Here is a 20,559-nt window from a genome sequence, read left to right as displayed (position 1 = left end):
ACAGAATGCTTGGACACGTGCTGGGGCTGACTGCAGGTACCCTGTGCAAACCAACATGCTAAAACAGTTTGTATCTCTCCAACAGCAAACTCCCCCACCCCCCCCAACAACCCAAATTTTCGATACTCTTCTATGAGTGTCAACTACGTGAATACAGCACTAAAGCAGGTTTCCATTACGTGGTATCTAAAGATAAAGAATGCAAAGAGTGTTGTCACAGTAGCCTGTATGTGACATGTTTAATTGTTGCCAAGCAAAGCACATATTACACAGCCATGTATTTTGATAGCACTTACAGATGTGAAAAAGAAGAGGAACTATTAAGAATAACAACAACTAAAGTGTATCCTCATGTGGGAACCAGACAAAAAGAAAAGGGATTTAGACCATACAACTTCTATTGGCTATAGACAAATCCAGTTAATTGCTGTAAGGCAGCTTTAGTTCTCCGTTCTTCTAAAGGCTCTGTATCCCAGAGCATTTCTGTTCTCTGGCTCCACTTAAAGTAGTCCCTTCATTCAGTGCCATGAAGCATGTTTTCAAACTTGGTGAATAATTCATAGTGAATCATTTATTCAGTGCACTTCACTATTTTGTTTTTCTCTCTCCTCAGATTAGGATGAGGTTAAATTTATTTCCCGAAGGAAACAGTTTGCTGATTAATTTTAATTTTCACAAGCAGATCTTCTACTAAATAAGACACCTACCAGATATTTAGGATACATCATGGATCTTCAGAAAAATCCCTTCACTCCTTTGTACCCACCTCTCCTAATTCTCTGTGTGTTTCTTGTCTACTGAAAAGTTCTTTGGAGAAAGAACTTTGTCTTACACTAGTGGCACAAAGCAGCAATAACCTTCGCTGGAGCTCTTGCTCCTGCAGATTGCTAACAGCTATAGTAACAAGTATAAAAAAGAAGGATGCATTTGTGCTGCCAGAGGCAAAAGCAGCTTAGAAATGCTTAAACAGAGACAATGGCCTGCTAGCCCCTGCTTTCTTCTTCTGCTCCTGCAGTCCCTGGTTCCCTCTGTGTGTGCGTGCATGAGAGGGTATGCCTCAATTCTGTCCCCTGTCCCATCTGTTATCCCCTTTGTTGAGTTATAAATAAGACATACAAAGAAAAGCAAGAGGAAAACCACTACTAGCAGATAGATAGCAACTGTGGCAAGGTCTAATATGAGTGATGACTAAGAAGCATCCAGCTGTCAAATATAGTTCAAGCTAGTATTCAAAAATAACACAATCAAAAGGTTTGGAATGATAGTCTAAAGAAAATGCACAGTGATTTACCTCCAAACCAAACTTGTAGAAGAAATAGTTTATGAAATACTTGACACAGTTTACCAGTCCATCATCCAGATGTGCTCTTGTAATATCATGGAAAATGGTTTTAGTCACAGGTGTGGTAAGGTTATTTCGACATCTGTAGTACTCTTGATGACGGTAGATTGTAACTTCAAAAGCCAGAATAGCCAGCATCAGTAAGTTATTCTATGGGAGACACAATCAGGAAAATATTGAATAAAAATCAAAACCACAAGAAGCTCTAAAATTTTCTGATGAGCATAAACCCATGAATACTCAAATGGATGTCACCACTGAGTGCTTCCGCACTCCAGGATGCACTGGCACCTATTCCCAGCTACTATCATTGAAACAAATTAAGATTCCTACCCCTTCTTGGATTTTGATGAAATATACTGACATGCAGAGGATACATTTAAAGACATTCATTAAAAATACTATAATGAACACTAGCTGTGGAAAGGAAGGGGAGGGAAAATGCATTGACCCATCCATGTGCCCTCTCACGTTTCATAGCTTCTCTTAAGATACCATGCTTTGCTTTGCAGGAGATAGAGGATACAAGCATACACAAAGTCATCTGCAGGGGTTCAGCTGGCAAGCACTAACTTCCTAAAACTGCAAGGATGCTGGGTAGTGCAAATATACCCTGGATACTCTTTTAAATAAACAGTCTATCTGCCAGTCTTCACTCAGGCACAGCTCCTTCTGTCCCAAAGCCAGATTGACTGGGATGCAGTCTTGAGTGGCTCTGAAGTGAATTTTTTTTCTCTCTGCCCTGTGCTCAAAGGAAGAGAGGTATTAACCAACTCCGAAAGTTGGTTAAAAAGACCAGCTCAGAGAAAGTCCCCACGGAAGCCATAACTGAAGCTGAAGAGGCAATCTCTAGATCCCTGTTCACTAAGAAATATTTGGGACAAGAATGTCCTGAGACAGGTGTCACTGGTTTTTTTTTGTTTGTTTGCTTGGGTTTTGGGTTTTTTTTGACAAGAAGTTATTTTTGCTTGCTGTCCCTAGGCTTCCTATTCTTGTTGGGGAGAGTTTTACATAATCCGTCATAGATAGGCTCCTCACTTCAACACTGCAGACATTCTGAATGTCTGTTACTAAAGGGGCACAACAGAAACACACCAAGAGTTGAAGCTTGGGACCTTCAGGTCTAGCACTGAACTGAATTCCTCTTTGTAGAGGAGATATTTTATTTGCTAACTCAATGAAAACCCTTCTCGAATAAGTTCTATTCCCAAAGTATTATCCATTTATAGCTGTAAAGCTCCTAGCATCAAGCCAGACACCACTAGGCAACTTCACTCTCCATGCAGAACTCTTGGGTCAGTAATTGCTCTTCCCCACATATATTCTTAACTGTGGGAGATGCACAGCTAAGGGAGTGAGAGGCAGAGGCACTACCCTAGCCTGATATGTCGACCGCCAGAGCTTGGCAGTTCTTTCCTACACATAAAGCACACAGAGGCAAGCTCTCAGGGAATAAATGAGGAATAAATCTAGTTAGATCAAAACTTGCTGTTGTTCAGTCAACAAATTTCTGAAAACCTTAAACTGTGTATACAAAATTTTGGAGATTCTTTAAATTAAGAAAAGACATGCCAGGTTTCCCCCGGGAGTCAGCACATTTTTATTTTAAGTAGTGTTTTTTAATCAAGACAGGAATAATAAAATATTGCTCACAGGCATCAACAAAAAACAAGAAGAAAACCAAAAGACATCCGTTTACTAGTGTCTGAATGAATTATTCCCTTAACTCATTACATTTTCTAAGCTGTGGCTAAGGAATAAGCACTTAAAAAAATTAACTGCTAACTACTTATAGCATATACTGTCATTCAAGGCAATTACTCCAATTAGACGCATCAGTCCTTTGGTACCTGAAAGCTATGCATCTCTTAATTACTTAGAGTTCTTAAACATCACATTTCTTAGAGTGCTTTTAACAGATGGTAGAGTCAGAAAGCCATACTTCCACATGCAGATTATCTTAATTGGTACTGAATCCCTTCTGGAAATGTCCTGTGTAACAGATATGGCTTTCTGCTGTCTCTTCCCCTCTGCAGTTCCCTATTATCAATGGCTTGCATTACATTTTTTTGTGTGGCAGATTATTTATTTCAAAGACATCGCTAATTTCATCACAAATAAGAAAATATCTCAATACAGATAATTAAAGAAGTTACCCTTAAGTACACAAGCAGGGGATAAGACTTCCGCAATCCAACCCACTCTGCAGGATCAACTGGCCCACTGTAGAGCACTGAGGTTTTGAGTTCTTCTAAATTGACCTTAGTTTCATTCTCTCCTGGCTAAAAAGAAAATGCAACAGCTTGTAAAAAATGAGTTTAAGGCCGCTTGGGGAGGGAATGATAATCAACAATGATACTTCAGGTGAACTGTAGTTTTCAGTACTTGATATGCTTCCTTTTGCTCTTCTTCATTGAAGAAGACAGCAGTCAAACCTTTTTAATACGCACTTGTACTCACCAATGTACAGTTACTGGAAAAAGTGCTGGGATCAATAGATGTGAGCTGGTACAACATTTTGCAGACAATAATCACACATGTCCAAACAGTGCAGATACTTGATGCCAATGGGCGAAACTGAGCATATGGCAAAGCAAGAGCCCAGGCAATTAAAAACACAAAGTTAAACAGAGACACCTGAAAACACAAAAACAGGATGGAAATTACATGGAGTAACAAGAGAACTGAGAAAGCCTGATCTTTTCCATAGTAATTAAAAAAAAATCATTCGAAAGAAAGGGACATAGAGAAACTGTAAGAAAAATACTGAAAAAAAACCATTTACAACAATATTCACAGTAACACAGACACAAAGTGGTAAGTGAAGAAGGTAAAACTTAATAGTCAGTTTCGGAAGAATGTTATCTCCTACATAATATTAATACTATTAGACCCACAAAACTGCATACCCACCCTATAAACAACAGACATGAAATACGAGGGACCACATGTTGGTTCTGCTGCTTTGGTACACATGAAACAAAGAAGAGGTGACACAGATCTGTGTGTCTGTGGAGCCCACCTTCATCCTCTTGACCCTTTTTCCCCCAAAGATGTGAGAAAAAGAATTTTTTATTTTGCTTTTTAGTGAATCTTGTCCTACTACCCTGTACAAGGAATGGCTATGTCAGGTAAAGAACTCACACTGCCCACACCAAAGGCACGGGTAAAAGTGTTGCTCCCTTTTTCTTTAGGTGTAGTTCCACGTTCATGTTTCTTCAGCACCAGACCCAGTTTAAGCAATTTTCCTAGATGTTCATTCCCAATCCTTTTCTATACCCTCCAACCCTGGATGATGCCCACAGCCTGCTTAAGTGGGGGGGGGATTACGTCTCTTCAGTCCAAAGAATTAGACTAACAAAACTTTAATATCTGGAGAAAAGGGGAGGGCTGAAAATATCTAGGCAGATAGAATATCACTGTGGAAGAAGATGTCAAGGCAGGTCCCCAGCAGCTGACAAGCCCAGCTGGATCCCACAATTTCAGTGAGGTCTGACAGGAGGAAGGTATCTCCCTATGCTTGGGTGTGCCACTGCACAGCAGATGCTGACAAACCTCCACCATGGGTAAGATTTTGATAGTGGGTGTTTACTTGCCTCTTTCACTGTGACCCAGATGATGTAAGAGGAAACAATTTTGATGATGTGCAGCTCCAACAGCCACCACACAAAGACTTGCATCTTATGAAAATATTCCAGGAATTTCAAAAACAGCACTGTAAGGCGGTCGATCACCAGATGCCACTTGTTCCTTAAGTCTGCAGAGATGTTCAAGCAGAGCCATTGTGAGGAGAAAAACAGAAGGTCTCTGTAAAAAGGAATGCTCCACTAGACAACAATGAGCTTTCTACTTCTTTTCTTCTAGGCCTTAGAGTAAGACATGAAAGAGGTTAAAGATATGGCTCAGTGGTCGACTAAGACAAAATGGGCTTGAGGCCCACTCAGCTGTGGTGCTCTCCCTTCTGACTCACTTTCACTGAAAGGATTCCCCACTTCAAAAGTGGTGGTGGTGGCTTCCCTTGCCAATTCTGCTTTTATTCATCTCTAGCAGAGCCCTTCTTGGGCTCCGTTTTCCTCCAGTATGTTTGGACCTAAGCTTAGGGATCCCACCCAGGAACTAGATCTGAGATGCTCCAGCCCTGGCCCTTATCCAGCTCAGAAAGATCAGGATTTTGTTTGATGTTTGGAAGCTATGGACCCAGTCTGTTTTCAGAAAGCACAGACTACTACTATTCAGAAAGCTTTTCAGCCAACCTGGAAGAGATCCATGCACACTAGGAGTAGGATTCTTGTCATATGGGTTTAGACAGCTATACTATAGATGTCTTCATATGTCAGAGTTATCTAAACTGCCTTGCAAACAGCACACCCTCCCAGAGTGTGATTTGTGCCATCCAAGGAAAGACATCTAAAACAGGCAAGGCAAATTGCAGTCCGGCTGAATATTTCTCTCATTTGAAAAGGGAGCTTTAGCAAGTTAAGATCCGGAAGCTGGTTGACCATATCCCTTCACAGACATTATTTTGCTAAAAAAGCCATCCTCCCAAATAATACCCCAATGAGCAAGCATGTGGCAACATCTATTACATATGAGTATATATGACAATATATATGCTGAACAGTGCTATCTAAGTGCCGTCTTTGCTTGTGGGCTGGCTATAAAACTGTTTCACCAGGCTCATATATATTTGTATAAAGTCTTCACATTGTATTAGGGGTTTCAGAAGCTTTTTGGAGATTAGAAGGATTTTACATGCTGTGAGAACATTCTTACTGTTAAGATCAGAGACGGAAACATTTGCAAGTGACACCAAAACACATCACTGTCTAAGCTGTAAAAATGCAAAGGAGTTACCAGCTTCTGTATGTAATTATTTCAATTTATCTGGTGGTTTTACATATAAAGGAAACCAAGAAGGTTATTTTGTGCATGTTTGTGTGAAGAACACATGCACATTTGTGTGAAAAAGCAGACTTTTGGAATACCTGACAACCAAATTCCATTTTTTTTTCTCTTCTGCCCTTTTTCTCCAACCACAAGTTAGAAAATCCTAATAAAAATGCCGAGTCATGTAAATTCCATGAATACATAATTAAACTTGACAAATTAATCAAGCTATAGAACTCTAATCCTACATGTGTGCTTTTATAGGTGCAATGAGTGTATTTAAGGAAAGTCTTTATTTATAGAATTAGATGTTCTCACTCATTCTTTCATCGCATTTATTTTCATTTGCAGTGTTGCCACCATGCAAATTATATCCGGACAGTGCCAGCTAAGTGGAGCAGGCAGATAAGGTACTGTACCAAGTTCTGTCTAGCATGTCCGGGCACTACATGCACAGGGGATAAAATATAGGCCTGACCACATCCACTGAAAAATTGTACATCACTATGTAATAAATAGTGCCATTTTGCCTTGACAAAGACCCTGTCCCTATTTATGTGTCACAGTCCTGTGAATATTGGTGCGAGCAACTAAATCTGTGGTCAGGCCATTTCCGGACAATACAGCTTCCTTGGGTGTTAAATGCCCTTCCCTGGTTTTCACTCATGGCTCATATTCCAAACTGAGTTGCAGAAATAATTCATGTTCGGAGTTCATCCTAGCAATATCAAGGATGACAACATCAGCCTTACCAATGTCTGCCCTTAAGCATTTTTATGTTCATCTGGCATCAATTACACATTCCATATTCAGAAGTGAAAAATATGACACTAGTGTGCACATGAATAATGAAGCAAAGCCTTTGGGACTTCTGGAGTGGAGTGCCTTGGAAAGCATGCAGTAACAAAGATTAAATATCTATGTGTATTTTCTTTATTATAAAGAGATTTCACTCCAAAGGATTTCTTAGGATTTGGGGTAACCTCCTATTAATCCAACCCAGACCACCTAGAATAGTTCCCTCCTGAAGAGAGACGTGGGGTTTTTTTTTGTTTTCATCTTCAGCATCCTACAGAAACAGTATGATTTTTCCCTAGAAGAGACTGTAGCCTGTTGAATAATTGACAAGTAGCCATCTGCTCAGTTCAGGCTCTTTTGGCAAAGGCTGTATGTAAAATCAGAAGGAAAACCTGATGATTGAAGTGAGCAGGGATGACCAAGAATGAACCATCTGTTGCCACTGTTAACTAAGGCTGAGGAAGGCAAAAATTGCAATTTGCAGAGCTTACCTGTAGTTTCTTCTTCCTCTGATTCGTTGTCTTCATCATCATCATCTTCCTTGTCCTCATCTTCCTTTTCTTCTTCTTTTCCTTTTTCGACCCTCCCTTTCCCTCCCTCCCCCTCTGGCTCTTCCATTCTTTTCTCACCAGCCTCTTCCAGCATTTTATCCTCTTCCTTTTCTCTGCTGGCTGTTAAATTCATCATAGTTATGTCAGGCAGGCTTCCATCTTGGTGCACCAGTCTGTTGGTAAATAGTAGCATGTCAGCAAACTGAGCAGTAATGACATTGTAGTCTTTTTCTTTTTCAAGATGTGTAATTAGAAAAAATAAACCGTTAATGGAAAATGCCTTAGAAGCAGAAAAGTTAATGATTCTGGTACTTTCTCCAAACACACACTGCAAATTGAGTTGGAATGTATTAGTAACTACTTCGCACTCAGATACTAATGGTTAGTTAGTAATGAGTGGTATTGACACTTAAACTTGACATTTTCCCCACTGGAGAAAATGGTCAGAGTTTAAGATGTAGAAGCATGAAATGACATTGTTTAAGAGGAAACATTTCATGACTTCATAGGGGACTTACTCATTTTGGTGGTTTGGTATTTTTTTCTTGAGGCTGCTCAAAGTAATTGGAACAGAAAGAAAAAGGGAGATGAGAACAGAGGGGTTACAGAAGAAGGTCATCGACAAATACGTCATGCTACATCACAAGTCATAAAGCATTCTCCTACTCCATCTGCGGAAGCCTTCTGATGCCAAGAGCATGCCATCATGACATTCACAGGGCGCTTCTATAAAGAAACACGGAATTGCAGCACAGATGGAAAGGGGGCAACCTATTTACACCAGTGCTAAACATGGTCAGTGCTGTACCATGCTGTCAGTAATGCAGCTGAATCATCACAAGTATCTGACTGATTACTGCAAATGCATTTCCACCTTCTTCCAATTGAAAGATGCAGCTGGGAAGCCAAGGAATTTCCAAGTTTTCTTCCAGCTATAGGTTTGGGAACAAATGAAAGCGAAAACTCCATGGCTGTGGCTTCAGTGTATTTTATCATGCCTGTCTTTGATAGTGCCATTCATTCTCTCTCTTTTTTCTACATCTCACAGAGATTTTTCTTATATTTCTAACTGTCTCTTACTAAATCTATTAGTAATTTTCAGACTACCAAAACTGGGATACAACTGATTTAACAAGGAAATGGTATTTCTCTATTGCCATGGTGCCAATTTTTCTGAGATTTATTCAGTATATATCTTTTCTTTACTGAGAAAAGAGTCATTCTCTTATGGCTTCAGATATTTTCTTTTTTTCCCCCCAGCTGTGCTGTTGGGACTCACCTCCCATATTTGCAGAAAACCCACTTTTCCTAATTCCCTGATCCTATGTGCTTTGCCGAGCACAGCGCTTACTGCCATAAATAGTCCCTTTGAATATGACTTCTTGCAATAAAGCCTCCCTTTGGCAAGTGCGTATCTATATGATCAGGTCACTAAATGTTTAGTTATGCTATTGAAATTACTATGCTCAGCATACTTTCAAGCACCTGTTAGACTGTTCCTGGACTAATGCAAGTAACTTTAATATGCTACAGTACCATCCCAGGGATTTATTTTTCATTATGTGAAAATCTGGCATATTACCATTTAGACAGGAAATTCTGCCAATTTTAACTAGGATTTTTACAGTTCAAGAAACTAAAAATCTAGATTTAACCATCTGATCATTAAAAAATAAGAGCATAGGCTAAGCAGTTAATGAGAAAGTCGAACAAGCAAAATTATTTTTCAAATATTTGGGAGTTGCAGTTTCTTCAAGATGGAAACTTTGGTGGCTCAAATGAGGGAAAAACTAGAGAAATTTGACTAAACAATCCTGAAGTAGAAATACCATACCAATTACCAAAAAGCAGAAAAGGTGGTTTAAAAGTACAAGTTTAACAGGACAGTCAAGCACCAAATAATCTCACTGAATAAATACATTCATGACAATGATTACTAAAAACCCTCATCATGGCCTGGGTGATGAACCTGAGTGTCCAATAATCTGAAAATCTCTTATACTCAACAATATATTCCGTAGCCTTGGCTACTGAAAATAGGGCTTTTTCGCCGATATACTTTATTTTCATATTTAAGATAGCGTATATACTAAAAGGATATTCAAATCTCTGTAAAATGACTAAACAATAATACTCCCTAAAATGACATAATCTAACTTTGCATATCTACCTAAAACTCTAATAAAGTACCGACAGGAGGGCCACGTATAAAGAAGAGAGAATGAATTTTCAGTTCAGTTCAAATGTTATGGAGATCCCCGGTTACTATAAATCACCAGAGCCCGTTTAAAAGGCAGTGCCCCACGAAATGAAAGTATCCGTACAACCAGACAGGTTTCGCACATGTGCAATTGCATTGATTTTAATGATCTATCTTCCCAACTGACTTTTATAATGGAAAAATCTACATTCACACTGGTGTAAATCAAGGACTTACTGACTTACCTCAGTGTAAACTGGACAGAAACACAGTAACCCTACAGGGTTTTGTATGAGAGGATTCATCTTTCTCTTATTCATATAACTCCCATTCATATCCAGGAGATCCAGAAGGTGATGGGGTTATAAAGATGGGTACATGCAATATATATACACCTGATAAAGCCTCAGTATGAGCTTAGTTTTCAGTATGTCGGCGTTTAGTTCTATTGACATCAGTAGGCTTGAGCATGGGACTGTGTGCTCAGGAGAACCAAGGCTAGATAAAAAGCCCTGCCCACTATTCAGAAAGTTAGTCTACTTGGAATCTTTCTTCCCAGACCTCCTCATTTATTGCTAGGGTTGTTGCTCCTCTTTTTTTAATTTTTTTTTCCACTACAAGATCACATGATATCATGTAACAGACAACACTGAGGTATTAGGATATAAAAACTGCACTAGTTTAGAATACCTAAGACAAGCTACCCGTACAGGCTTCACAGCTAGTTAGATGTAACTTCAGGTTGGAAACCACGTACTGGTGGGAAATTATCCAAAATAACACAGAGTTATTGTGTCTGACACTTAGGAAGAGAAATAACTAAATAATAATGCAGACAACAAGCCTTGAAGGTACAGCCACTAGTGGTTTTAACTGAGAGCATTTCCTACCCTCAAATTCATTAAATAGGGTATCACTAATGAGAAGTATACTAGTAGATCTAGTTTTATGCATCAAAGCAATTTCAGAGGCACTAAAATCAGGCATGTGCCCCAGGTCCTTACTGGACTAGTGCTTTCACCTATTTGTAATTTGCTAGAGCAGAAGATTAATTAATAACAACTTACTGGATGCATTATGAAGCATCTTTTGCCTTTGATAATTTTTTGTAATCAGTTTATGAATTGCTTGAAACTTTCTGTCCCAAAACAATTTCTCAAGTATCTGTCATGCACAGCCTTATAACATAAAGCTTTCTGCTCTGCAAAACATTAGTGACCCATCTCCTGAATATTCGGCATGCAAGATTCAAACTGAGCGCACAGTGCCATACCTCTATTGGCAGGACCCTGACAGCTTTCCTTGCCTTTGCAGGGGGTTTTGCTGCCTGCATCCAAGGCCAGCTGGCTGATACGTGTTGGGGTGCGCGCAAGCCAGGAAGCCTCAGCGCAGGGGGTCCCTCTCCTTCCTTTGGGAGCTGCTTTCACACTGAGGCTCTTGCCCCTACATTGTGGCTGCATTGCAGCTGTGCCTGCGCCTGCTCCCATGCCTCCATGACCCTAAGCCTGGCATACAGACTGCATTCACCTCCAATCTGGCTCATCTCTATGGATTTGCTGGGAGCTCCCCAGGCTGTGGCTGACCCTTGTTACCATCTCCGGACCTGATCCTCACCCTCAGTTGCTGGTTCCCGTTCCTGACTCCCCAAGGGAGAGAGCCCAGCCTTGCCTCCTGGCCATGCCCCTTGGTTCCTGGCTTGCCTGCCCTCACCGAGCCGCCTGTCGCTGCTCCCTGACACACGGGCTTCCTACAGACCAGGTTTCCAGCTCTGGTGAACTTTTAGGAACCCTGGCCCAAACTATGTGATTGCATTTGAAGAAGGAGCGTGAACATGACACTTAAATTAACTTCTTATTAGAGCAGGTAGTCACAAATATCTAAACAAGGGATTTTCTCGGCTTTTCTGTTTATATTCCGTGGCGACAGCAAACTCAGAAGTCCTTCTATCCTCAGAGCTGATTAAACAAAAGCCCATATTTACTCCAGTCAAATATTTTAAAAGACATCTACTTTATGGAACTGTTTTCAAGATGCCATTTATAAAAGAATGATGACTGGCAATATGGGCTTTTGTAGTTTGGATACTGCAGCACCCAACTCAGCCTACGTATTAACGTCCTTAGCATGCAGTGGTTTCAGTGTACTGCATGTTCCATTTCTGTCTCTGAATTGGGAAATCTCAGTCTGTACAAACTCATAATACATACTGCACATTTAGTTGACCTGGCCCTCCAATTCCCTTTCCTAGGTGCTTGTGAGGAACACAGGGACGTGTGTCTGTGTGTGTCTGTGTGTATGTGTGCACATGCAAGCATGCATCTTTCCATGCACAAACGAAGGGTAGATAAACGAGCCTCCTCAACCAAGTCTGTTGTCTGCAGCCAATTACAAATAGCACCAATTATTCCTGTATTGAGGCATGGGCAAAGTTTAAGAGAAGAATTCCCAGCTGGGAGATGAACTCTCAACGTATACATATGCAGGAGAGATGTATGAACTGCTTCATCAGCTTTAGGAGACTACAATACCTGAACAACATTCTCTCCCTGCTTACTTCACAGTACTGTGCAGCAAGAACACACTTTGTTTTAAGGCAATTAAGAAGTAACAAAAAAGTTAAGGTATATTTGTTTTAAAGGAAAGGAAGAATTGAAGTACCCACCTATTAATTATTAGATAAACACGGCCATTGACTTTGGCATGGCTATGAGGTGGGAGATGAAAGCACAAGAATGCATGAGATGAAAATGGGAAATGAATTAGAGAGAGAGAAAAGGAAACCATTAAATAGGAATGAATGCACTTTCCTGTCTACCAAGAGAGACACATTGTCATAACAAAGCACAATCTGAAAACTTAACATACACCATGCAGTGAAAACTCTAGGAAACTTACAAATGCAATACTTAGACCACATGCAACTTCAGTTAGAACTGCAGGTTCTTTTCATAGACCCCAAAATGTGAGACCAGCCTCTACTGCTTTATCTCTAGTAAGCCACAGAATATTCTGCATATTGTTAAAAATAGCTACCTTGCTTCTTTTTTTATTTAAAGGTGATTATAATGGAGCATCGTACCATAGAAATTCATGGTGCAGCAAGGAAATGGGCTTGGGAAGTCCTAATCAGAGGACTTTTCTTTCTCTTGAAGATGTAAAATTGACCTTTATAAATCACCTTTATAAAGAGTGAGAAGTGCCTCACTCTGCCAGTTCCAGTGTGCCAGTTTCTGTCCCCTCTATTTGCAGCTGGCAGAGGCCTCTCCAAACTTTGCTCATGTGAAGCAGCATCTTAATACATCAACAGTCTCAGCAATTTTAACAGGACTCTTCAGTTAGACACAAACATAATACCATAATCATACATAGCAGTTCAGGGGCAGATGGAGGAACTGGAGCTGCTTTCCCTATTACTTTCATGACTAGCTCTCACCTGCTGTGGTTGTTTTAACAAGTTCGCTATTAAAAGGATTGAGTTCTGTCTGCTTACTCAAAATTAAGGTTCAGTTTCTTTATTTAAAATGTTTTGTTCGTTGCAAAAGCAGCAGCATAAAAGCAGTTTTGAAAGGTAAACTAGCTGTTGAGTGAATGCTAGTGTTTTCAAAGCAAAAGGAAAATGAAGTTTTAGTGGCTTTGTAAGAAAATTGCACATATACATATGAATCTTTAATCTGTGTTTTAATTGTCCCTGCAACTTATTTCTATTGCTAGGATTACTGTTAAGCTGGAGCTGGTTGTTGTGCTAGATCTTATACAGCTTTACGCATCATCAATGCAAATGTCAGCTGAGCTCTCACCCTGAAGCTTTAAACTTTAAAGTTGACTGATGCTAAGAACTAATTTATTGCATCAAGAGGGAAGAAACAGCTGGATGTCCATACGTCAGGCATTGTTTATGGTACTACAAACCAGAAAAAGTGTTCTGATTTGGGTATTGGACACACTTGTGAAAGTTTCTGAGGAGAAACAAATGATAAACGTGATAACTGTCATTTTGAAATACTGCAAAATGGCAAATGTAGCACATAGACCACATTTAAGAGTTAAAAATACCTAGCTACTTATCTGACAGCTCAATACAATCTAGTACACATTTAGACTTTAAAAAAGAGCAATATAGTATCAAGGCAAAGAATCTAATGATATCACATGATCCTCTTCACCTGCCACTTTATTTCAGTAAAAAGCCTGGTGCAACAACAAATGCCTACTTTCAGCACCCTATCTCAAGGCTACTTACTGCTGGCAAAAATGTCACTGACTACCGATAAAATCTACATCCTACAACCTTCTTTTCTGATACTAGTCTCGTCTTTAACTTTTTTTTGCTCTCAACAGGACACTGAAAACATTTTGCGTCTTTAGTTTCAGTGGTTCCATCCCCCGAGAATGATGTGACTTTAGTCACAGTGATTCTCTTCATGCCAGCATTTGGAGAGCTGTAGCGAATATTTTGGTATCTATATCTATCTATCTCTAACAGAAAAATTTGCAAGTAGTGGTTTCACAGGCAGAGTGTGCTGTGCCATGAACCCACCTAAATCCCGGGAGCGCCACAGATGATTGTCTTTTCCATTTTGTGCCTACTGGATCACACTAGGAGTGAGGTGGAAGCAGTTTCAATGTTCATACTCAGCACAAGTGCAAAGTGTTTGGGCTACAAAAGAGCTTGCACAGTTACTGCAAACCGTAGTGCATCCCCCCAAATGCCTCAGCCCAGGAACAACCCCTGTTTCAGCTCAGACACCTATCTGGGCTCTGGTTTCAGGGCTTGGCTGCCCACTTCAGAGATGTTAACATGCACCTGCTGCTGCACAAAAAGTCTGCTATGGGCAAAGAAAGTTTGCTCACAGGCCATTTCAGAGGGCCCTTGAATCTACCATCAGATTTAGCAATTCAAGAAAAGCAAAAGGAGAAAGTATTATGCAAACAGTCATTTAAAAAGGTAAGTTAAAAAAAAATACAACATTGTTAGTAAATTTTGTCAAGTTAGATTTGTTCTGGTTTTGGCAACTTATTTAAATACAGAAACCAGAAGCATTCTACAAATGTAGAGCTTATTCACATGCACTGCCGATAGGGAACACAAACATACTTGTACCATACACTGTAAAGTTGTTTCATATTCAACTGAATCATCAAAAATATCTGAAACGCTTCTGTAAATCTAGCAAGTCCTAGAGCAGAATTCTCTGTTAAGATAAGCTGTCATTATTCCACAACACACTGTGGTGTACGTGATGTTACACAGCCAGTCCCCATTCATATAAATGCAGCTGAGTTGCTCTTATCATTGGACAGGTAAACACTCTAAAAATGGTATCTAAATGAATTGGTTTCTTCAAAGAATTAGAGTAAATGTCATCGCATAATATGACACTATGTACTTTGAAACCATTTCTCTCTCTTACACACCTGGAGCAGGATCCTAGGCCAGATATGTTTTTATGCAGGAGAATATGGAAGAGTTAAACACAGGAAAAACGAGGTCCCAGAATCATGAAAAAATGCTAATGAACTTCTTGATGAGATCGCTGAATGTCTCAAAGAGCTAGCATAGCCAAGGGTCAGTACTTCAAAGAGTGACCGCAGGTTTGGGATTTTTCCATTTCTGAATTCAACTTTACAAAAAGGCCTAATTGTCCAGTGCAAATGTAGTATTTGCCAAAGATCTCCCAATCTTCATTTGGCCCTCAAAATGGACATTGAAAAACAGAAGTGACCCAAATTAAAAGCCGTGTTTCCTATTATTGACAGAACTTACAAAAAGGCACACGTAGCAATTAAGCATCTAACTTCCATTAAAGGTCAAAGCCGATGAGATAAATACATAAATGTCATTAGTACCTTTGAAAATGTACCCCAAAATGAAAAACTTCAGTGTGTAGGGGAAAGTGGGGGAAGATAGATACTTTGGTTGTCGTTTGTTTAGCGGGGTGCTGGATGCTGAGCACCTTCTTTTTAAGCCAGGTAGTCATAGAAAAGGCAAATAACATCTAGTGAAAAGTGAGCACTACAAGACAGTCAGAAACAGCATTTTCATACAGATAATCAATAGCTCCATTTACTTTGTTTCTTTACCTGTAAATAGTGTTGTCCTGTTTGCTGGTTACAGCTTTTAAATCAGTGAGCTGGAGAAAACGGTCATGGAAATAGTGAAGGTGTAAGATACACGCCAGTAGGAAGGAGGTAGGGATAAAGATGCGTGTGAATAGCTCAGCCACAGAGAACTGTTTTAAGCCAAGGTCCGCTAGTCTGGAAAAAAAAGCAAGCCACTAAGCCACCTTTTCACACCAAAATATTTTTCTTGCCATGAGACATTATTACAAACCATTTGCAATAAGAAATAAGGGGCTGGTACTTGTTATGTGTTTTTAGTTTTAAAAATTCTTCTAAACCAGCAAGTTTTACAACGCAAATACCTTGCATTTGGACTCAGTAATGTAGAGAAATACTGTAAATGTACAGAGTCAAATGAACCAACCCTGCCATAGGTCTCTTGAACCAGATGAGTTGGCTCTGATTGAAAGTCCTGCACTGGAGATCCACTCATATTGCATATACTCTCCCATGTAAGCTCCTGTTGAGAAATGCCCAATACATCATGAGGAGGAAGAAACACAGCCCTCCTTATTAGCAGGAAGGCATGTCCACCTTCATCAGCTCCAGACATCCTGCAAATCTACCCTTAATGTCTTCCCAGATCTTGCTCCTATGGTCAGAGGTAGAGAGGAGTATTGGCACTGTATTGGGAACAGGAGCGGTGCCAAGGCCTGGGCAGCAGATGCAATATGACTCTTTGAGCCCCTCTCATGCCCTTGCTCATCTCTGTTGTCACACCAATAATTCTATGGCTTCAGAGCTGAGCCAACTCAGCTATGCCTGGGGATGGTCTCATGATGTTTTTCCCACACAAGAAGGAAGACTGCTCTCAGAGCATTCCACCACACTGAACTCAAAAGTCCAAAGAAAAAATGAAATTAATCGAAACCACTTACTTGTTTTCATCCAGGCCTGTCATGTTCTTCCACAACCCAGGGAACGACTCAAACTGGTATGTATAGATGAAGATAAGTACCAACATCGTGTAAACAACCACTGACATCCAAAAGTATTTTAAAATCCTTCTCCACCATTCATAGTGCACCTGAAAATCACACACTAAAGACGTTGAAACAAGCCGAAGGCAAAGACACTGACAAAAATACTGACAACACTGTACTGGCAAACAAAGACTAAGAATACTATTTTTCCTAGCTGGCCTGAAGTAAACAACGCTTACCCAACAGCAGCCACAGTTCTATGAGATACAGTTTTTACTCCTGATGCACATGCACCCAAGTACAGATTTTTGTGTAAAAATGACTGTTGGGACACGGCCACAGACATAAAGGCCAGGGACAGCTTCAGTCACTCAGTTTCATCATCATCAGCTGATGAAAGTCCAGGAGGAAAGGGACTCCATGCTCATTGGGGTGTGGAAGCTGTGTGGACCAGCTGCCACAAAAACTGGTGGCCATGTAGGACGTGCATGGGCCCAGAATTTTCCCACACAGGTTCCAAATCTCACGGTGATGTGGGGTGGAGTCCCAGAGCAGAAGTGTGTATTGTATGCATCTAATTTATGTGCACTTTGCCTGTCACTATAATCAAAATCCAAAGGAGAATTAGTCTTAACCCCTTCAAATGACCTTATTATGTGGTATCTAACTACATACTGTATCTATGTGTATCTAACAAACACACTGTTAATGAATTCTGTTTGGAGCTACGTTATCACCAAGTTAAAGATATGAACCATTATATTCAAGGACAAAATTTAGTTAACACAGTTCTCACTTACCTGATAGAGGGCCACACAGAAGAGGAACAGGACCATATAGATGATTTTGTACATGACAATTCTACCCTCAAAGCTGACAAAGAAGAACATGCCCCCACAGACGTAAATCCAGTACTTGATGAACATAGCCATCACCAGCTTCCCCAGGACTTTCATAATATCCTGTTCATCCTCATCATCCTCTTCCTCCTCCTCTTCCTCCTTCTCTTCCTCCTGTTCTTCTGCCACTTCTCCCTCTTGCAACTCCTCTTCTGCAAATACAGTCACATTTGACCTCTGTCTGTTTTGGGGACTTTTAGTAAGAATTGAAATTGGTGGAAAGTAAAATCTCTGCACACAACACAGAAACTTAAAACACAGTATTTGCAAGAGGCTGTATTTCTGAATCATACGTGCTCCAGAGCAGAGGAAAGAGTTTTAACTTCATATGAGCTTCAACCTGCTACCGGAGCCATACAGTGCATAGCTATATGTCCTTACCAGACACCCATCTTCACTTTGTCTGAAATGCAGGCAGCTGTAGCGGAAAATTAGAGTCTAAGGGTTGTATAATGGATAACAGTCAAAACACTTTCCATGGCAATACCTATACTCCTAGGCAAGAAACCTTTTAAACTGGAAAACAAAGAAGCCACCAGCGCCACCAGAAACCTCTCATCTTGAGTTTAAAGTTTAAACTCTCATCTTGAGTTTGAACCTCTCATCTTGAGTTTCGTCCTTTAGAGAATATTGTGGTTACCTCTAAAAACCACAAGCAAGAGAAAACAGAAAACATAAAACCAAACAAGCTTAAAAAAATATAAATGCTGCACTAACACTGCTGTTTTTCAAAGAAACTATCACTTTTCCAGCTTCTTCTGCTGTACCTGAGCCATTGCAGAAAAGACAACCTGCTTTTGCCCTCTGAAGAGGTCAGGATTCCCCAGTTATTAACCTGGTGAGGCTTGTGGAGGGCAGGGTAAGTGTCCCCCCAGTAGCAAGTACACATAAGCAAGTATCCAGATAAGAGGGCTTGTCAACCTCATAGCACATTGCTGTAATGCTTTTTTTCACATTGAGAACAATATCGAGACTTCAGCATCAAAAGGCTCGCCCACTCCTTTTGTCCCACTCATCATTCCTCTTCTCAGACTCTTTCCTTGCTCTTGCCTTGCAAATCCTTGCAGTGTCCAGCTCTGACATGTTTTACTTAGACAAATACTGTAATTAATCAAAAAGGAAGCTACATCACTGCTTCCCAGGCTGGCTTTCTACCATTTCAGTGACTTGAACTTGTTCAGATTAGCATCCAGAGAGACAGAAAAGGGCAAGGAAGGTTTGGGGGAACATGTGCCCAGCAGCAAAAGAGAGAACAGGCCACCAAGCTGTTAGATGAGCCGAAACTGTAGCAGTAAACTTTGCTCTCAGGTATGCTTCTGATAGCATGAGCCCCTGCACTGAAAATATACACGCTTAGTTTTCCATTGAAATCAGTAGTTTAACTTCTGGTTTTGTACAAGTGCTTATGTACAAACACAACTTCCAAGGAATTTAGCAACTGACTTTTCCTATGTATACTCTTCTTCTCCCATGGTTAAACTCCTACAGAAATTAATCTGCTGGCTTTAGTTCCATTTGAAAGTTCCATGACATTTTTCAAATGAGTCATTTCAATTACCCTCCAGTAAAGAGAATTCTCATTTCATTTGCATTTCTGAAGTTCAAAGGTGTTTTGTTTTTATATCCCGAGAGACAGTTGCACATAGATTTTGTAGTAACTTTCTTAGCTAATAACAGGCATCTTGCTAATTGCTTTCAGCATTACAGAAATGCAGTAACTGGAACTTCTATCATGACTGAAGGGCTAAACAGGAGGTGGCTTTACCTTTTTCTTCATTTTCTTCACTTCCAACTTTGACCTCAGATAAAGTAGCTTCTTTTAGCCGAAGTGCTTTCTGTTCAGTGAGGTGTTGCCTAAGCAGTAGCCAGAAAGTAATTGTGAAAAGAATCTGCAAACAAAAATCAAAACAAAAACAACAGACTAATTGTATATCCTATATCCTGCTAATACAAACATATTTTTTCATGAATTTTGCACGCCTTTGTTTTCTCTTGTCCATCAGAAAATGGTAACGATGGCACCAGTGTCAAAGTGCATCTTTGTGAAAGTTAAGACATTTAGGAAATGTTCTGATTGAAAACAACTTTATTTCATTTGCACTTTTCCATTGAGTAATAACTTTTCACTCCGCATCTATTCTTAAAGGTATTTACCTATACAGTTCTATTCTCCCCCGTTCTATTCAGTTTTTTACTCCCATCTTATAAGTTTAAGGATCTTCTCATTATATATTGATGGGTATAATTTCCATCTGTCCATTTCATTTTTCCCTTTTTGCAGGGAAGAAGCAGAGGCAGGTGAGTGTATTGTCATTATTAGGGTTGGTATATATCCTAAGTCTTTTGATTTAGGAGGTTTGGTACTTCAGGTGCTTAAACACAATTAATTTAAAAATCAAAAATTTCTTTGTATGCCTTTAAGTTACAAAAGACACAGTCAACTGAATATGCCTTGCATTTGGAGCAGTTACAAGATTTAAGATGGCTCTTAACTCTTTGAAGAGCTTGGACAATCAATGTCCAGATGGAGATTGGTGACAAGTGGCGTCCCGCAGGGGTCCGTATTGGGACCAGTACTGTTTAATAACTTCATCAATGACATAGACAGTGGGGTCGAGTGCACCCTCAGCAAGTTTGCAGATGACACCAAGCTGAGTGGTGTGGTCGACACACCAGAGGGACGGGATGCCATCCAGAGGGACCTGGACAAGCTTGAGAAGTGGGCCCATGTGAACCTCATGAGGTTTACCAAGGCCAAGTGCAAGGTCCTGCACCTGGGTCGGGACAACCCCTGGTATCAATACAGGCTGGGGGATGAAGGGATTGAGAGCAGCCCTGC

At 40.2% G+C, this 20,559-nt stretch overlaps 1 protein-coding gene across 1 annotated transcript in view; it reads right to left on the bottom strand.

Moving 5' to 3' along the window:
- The window catches only part of PIEZO2 (piezo type mechanosensitive ion channel component 2), a 143,364-nt gene that overhangs the window by 68,577 nt on the left and 54,228 nt on the right, over nt 1-20,559 (bottom strand). Inside the window, exons 10-18 of the mRNA XM_019473345.1 lie at nt 19,486-19,609; nt 17,622-17,872; nt 16,777-16,925; nt 15,860-16,033; nt 7,519-7,751; nt 4,939-5,099; nt 3,803-3,979; nt 3,499-3,624; nt 1,292-1,492 (exon numbers count right to left, since the gene is read on the bottom strand). Of these exons, the coding sequence (XP_019328890.1) occupies nt 1,292-1,492; nt 3,499-3,624; nt 3,803-3,979; nt 4,939-5,099; nt 7,519-7,751; nt 15,860-16,033; nt 16,777-16,925; nt 17,622-17,872; nt 19,486-19,609 (1,596 nt within the window). The remainder of the gene's footprint in view (nt 1-1,291; nt 1,493-3,498; nt 3,625-3,802; nt 3,980-4,938; nt 5,100-7,518; nt 7,752-15,859; nt 16,034-16,776; nt 16,926-17,621; nt 17,873-19,485; nt 19,610-20,559) is intronic.

Source organism: Aptenodytes forsteri, unplaced genomic scaffold, assembly GCF_000699145.1.
Source record: "Aptenodytes forsteri isolate BGI_AS27 unplaced genomic scaffold, ASM69914v1 Scaffold229, whole genome shotgun sequence".
NCBI lineage: Eukaryota > Metazoa > Chordata > Aves > Sphenisciformes > Spheniscidae > Aptenodytes > Aptenodytes forsteri.
Note: the sequence above shows the minus strand (reverse complement) of the source record. Positions and strands in the feature narration are given on the sequence as shown.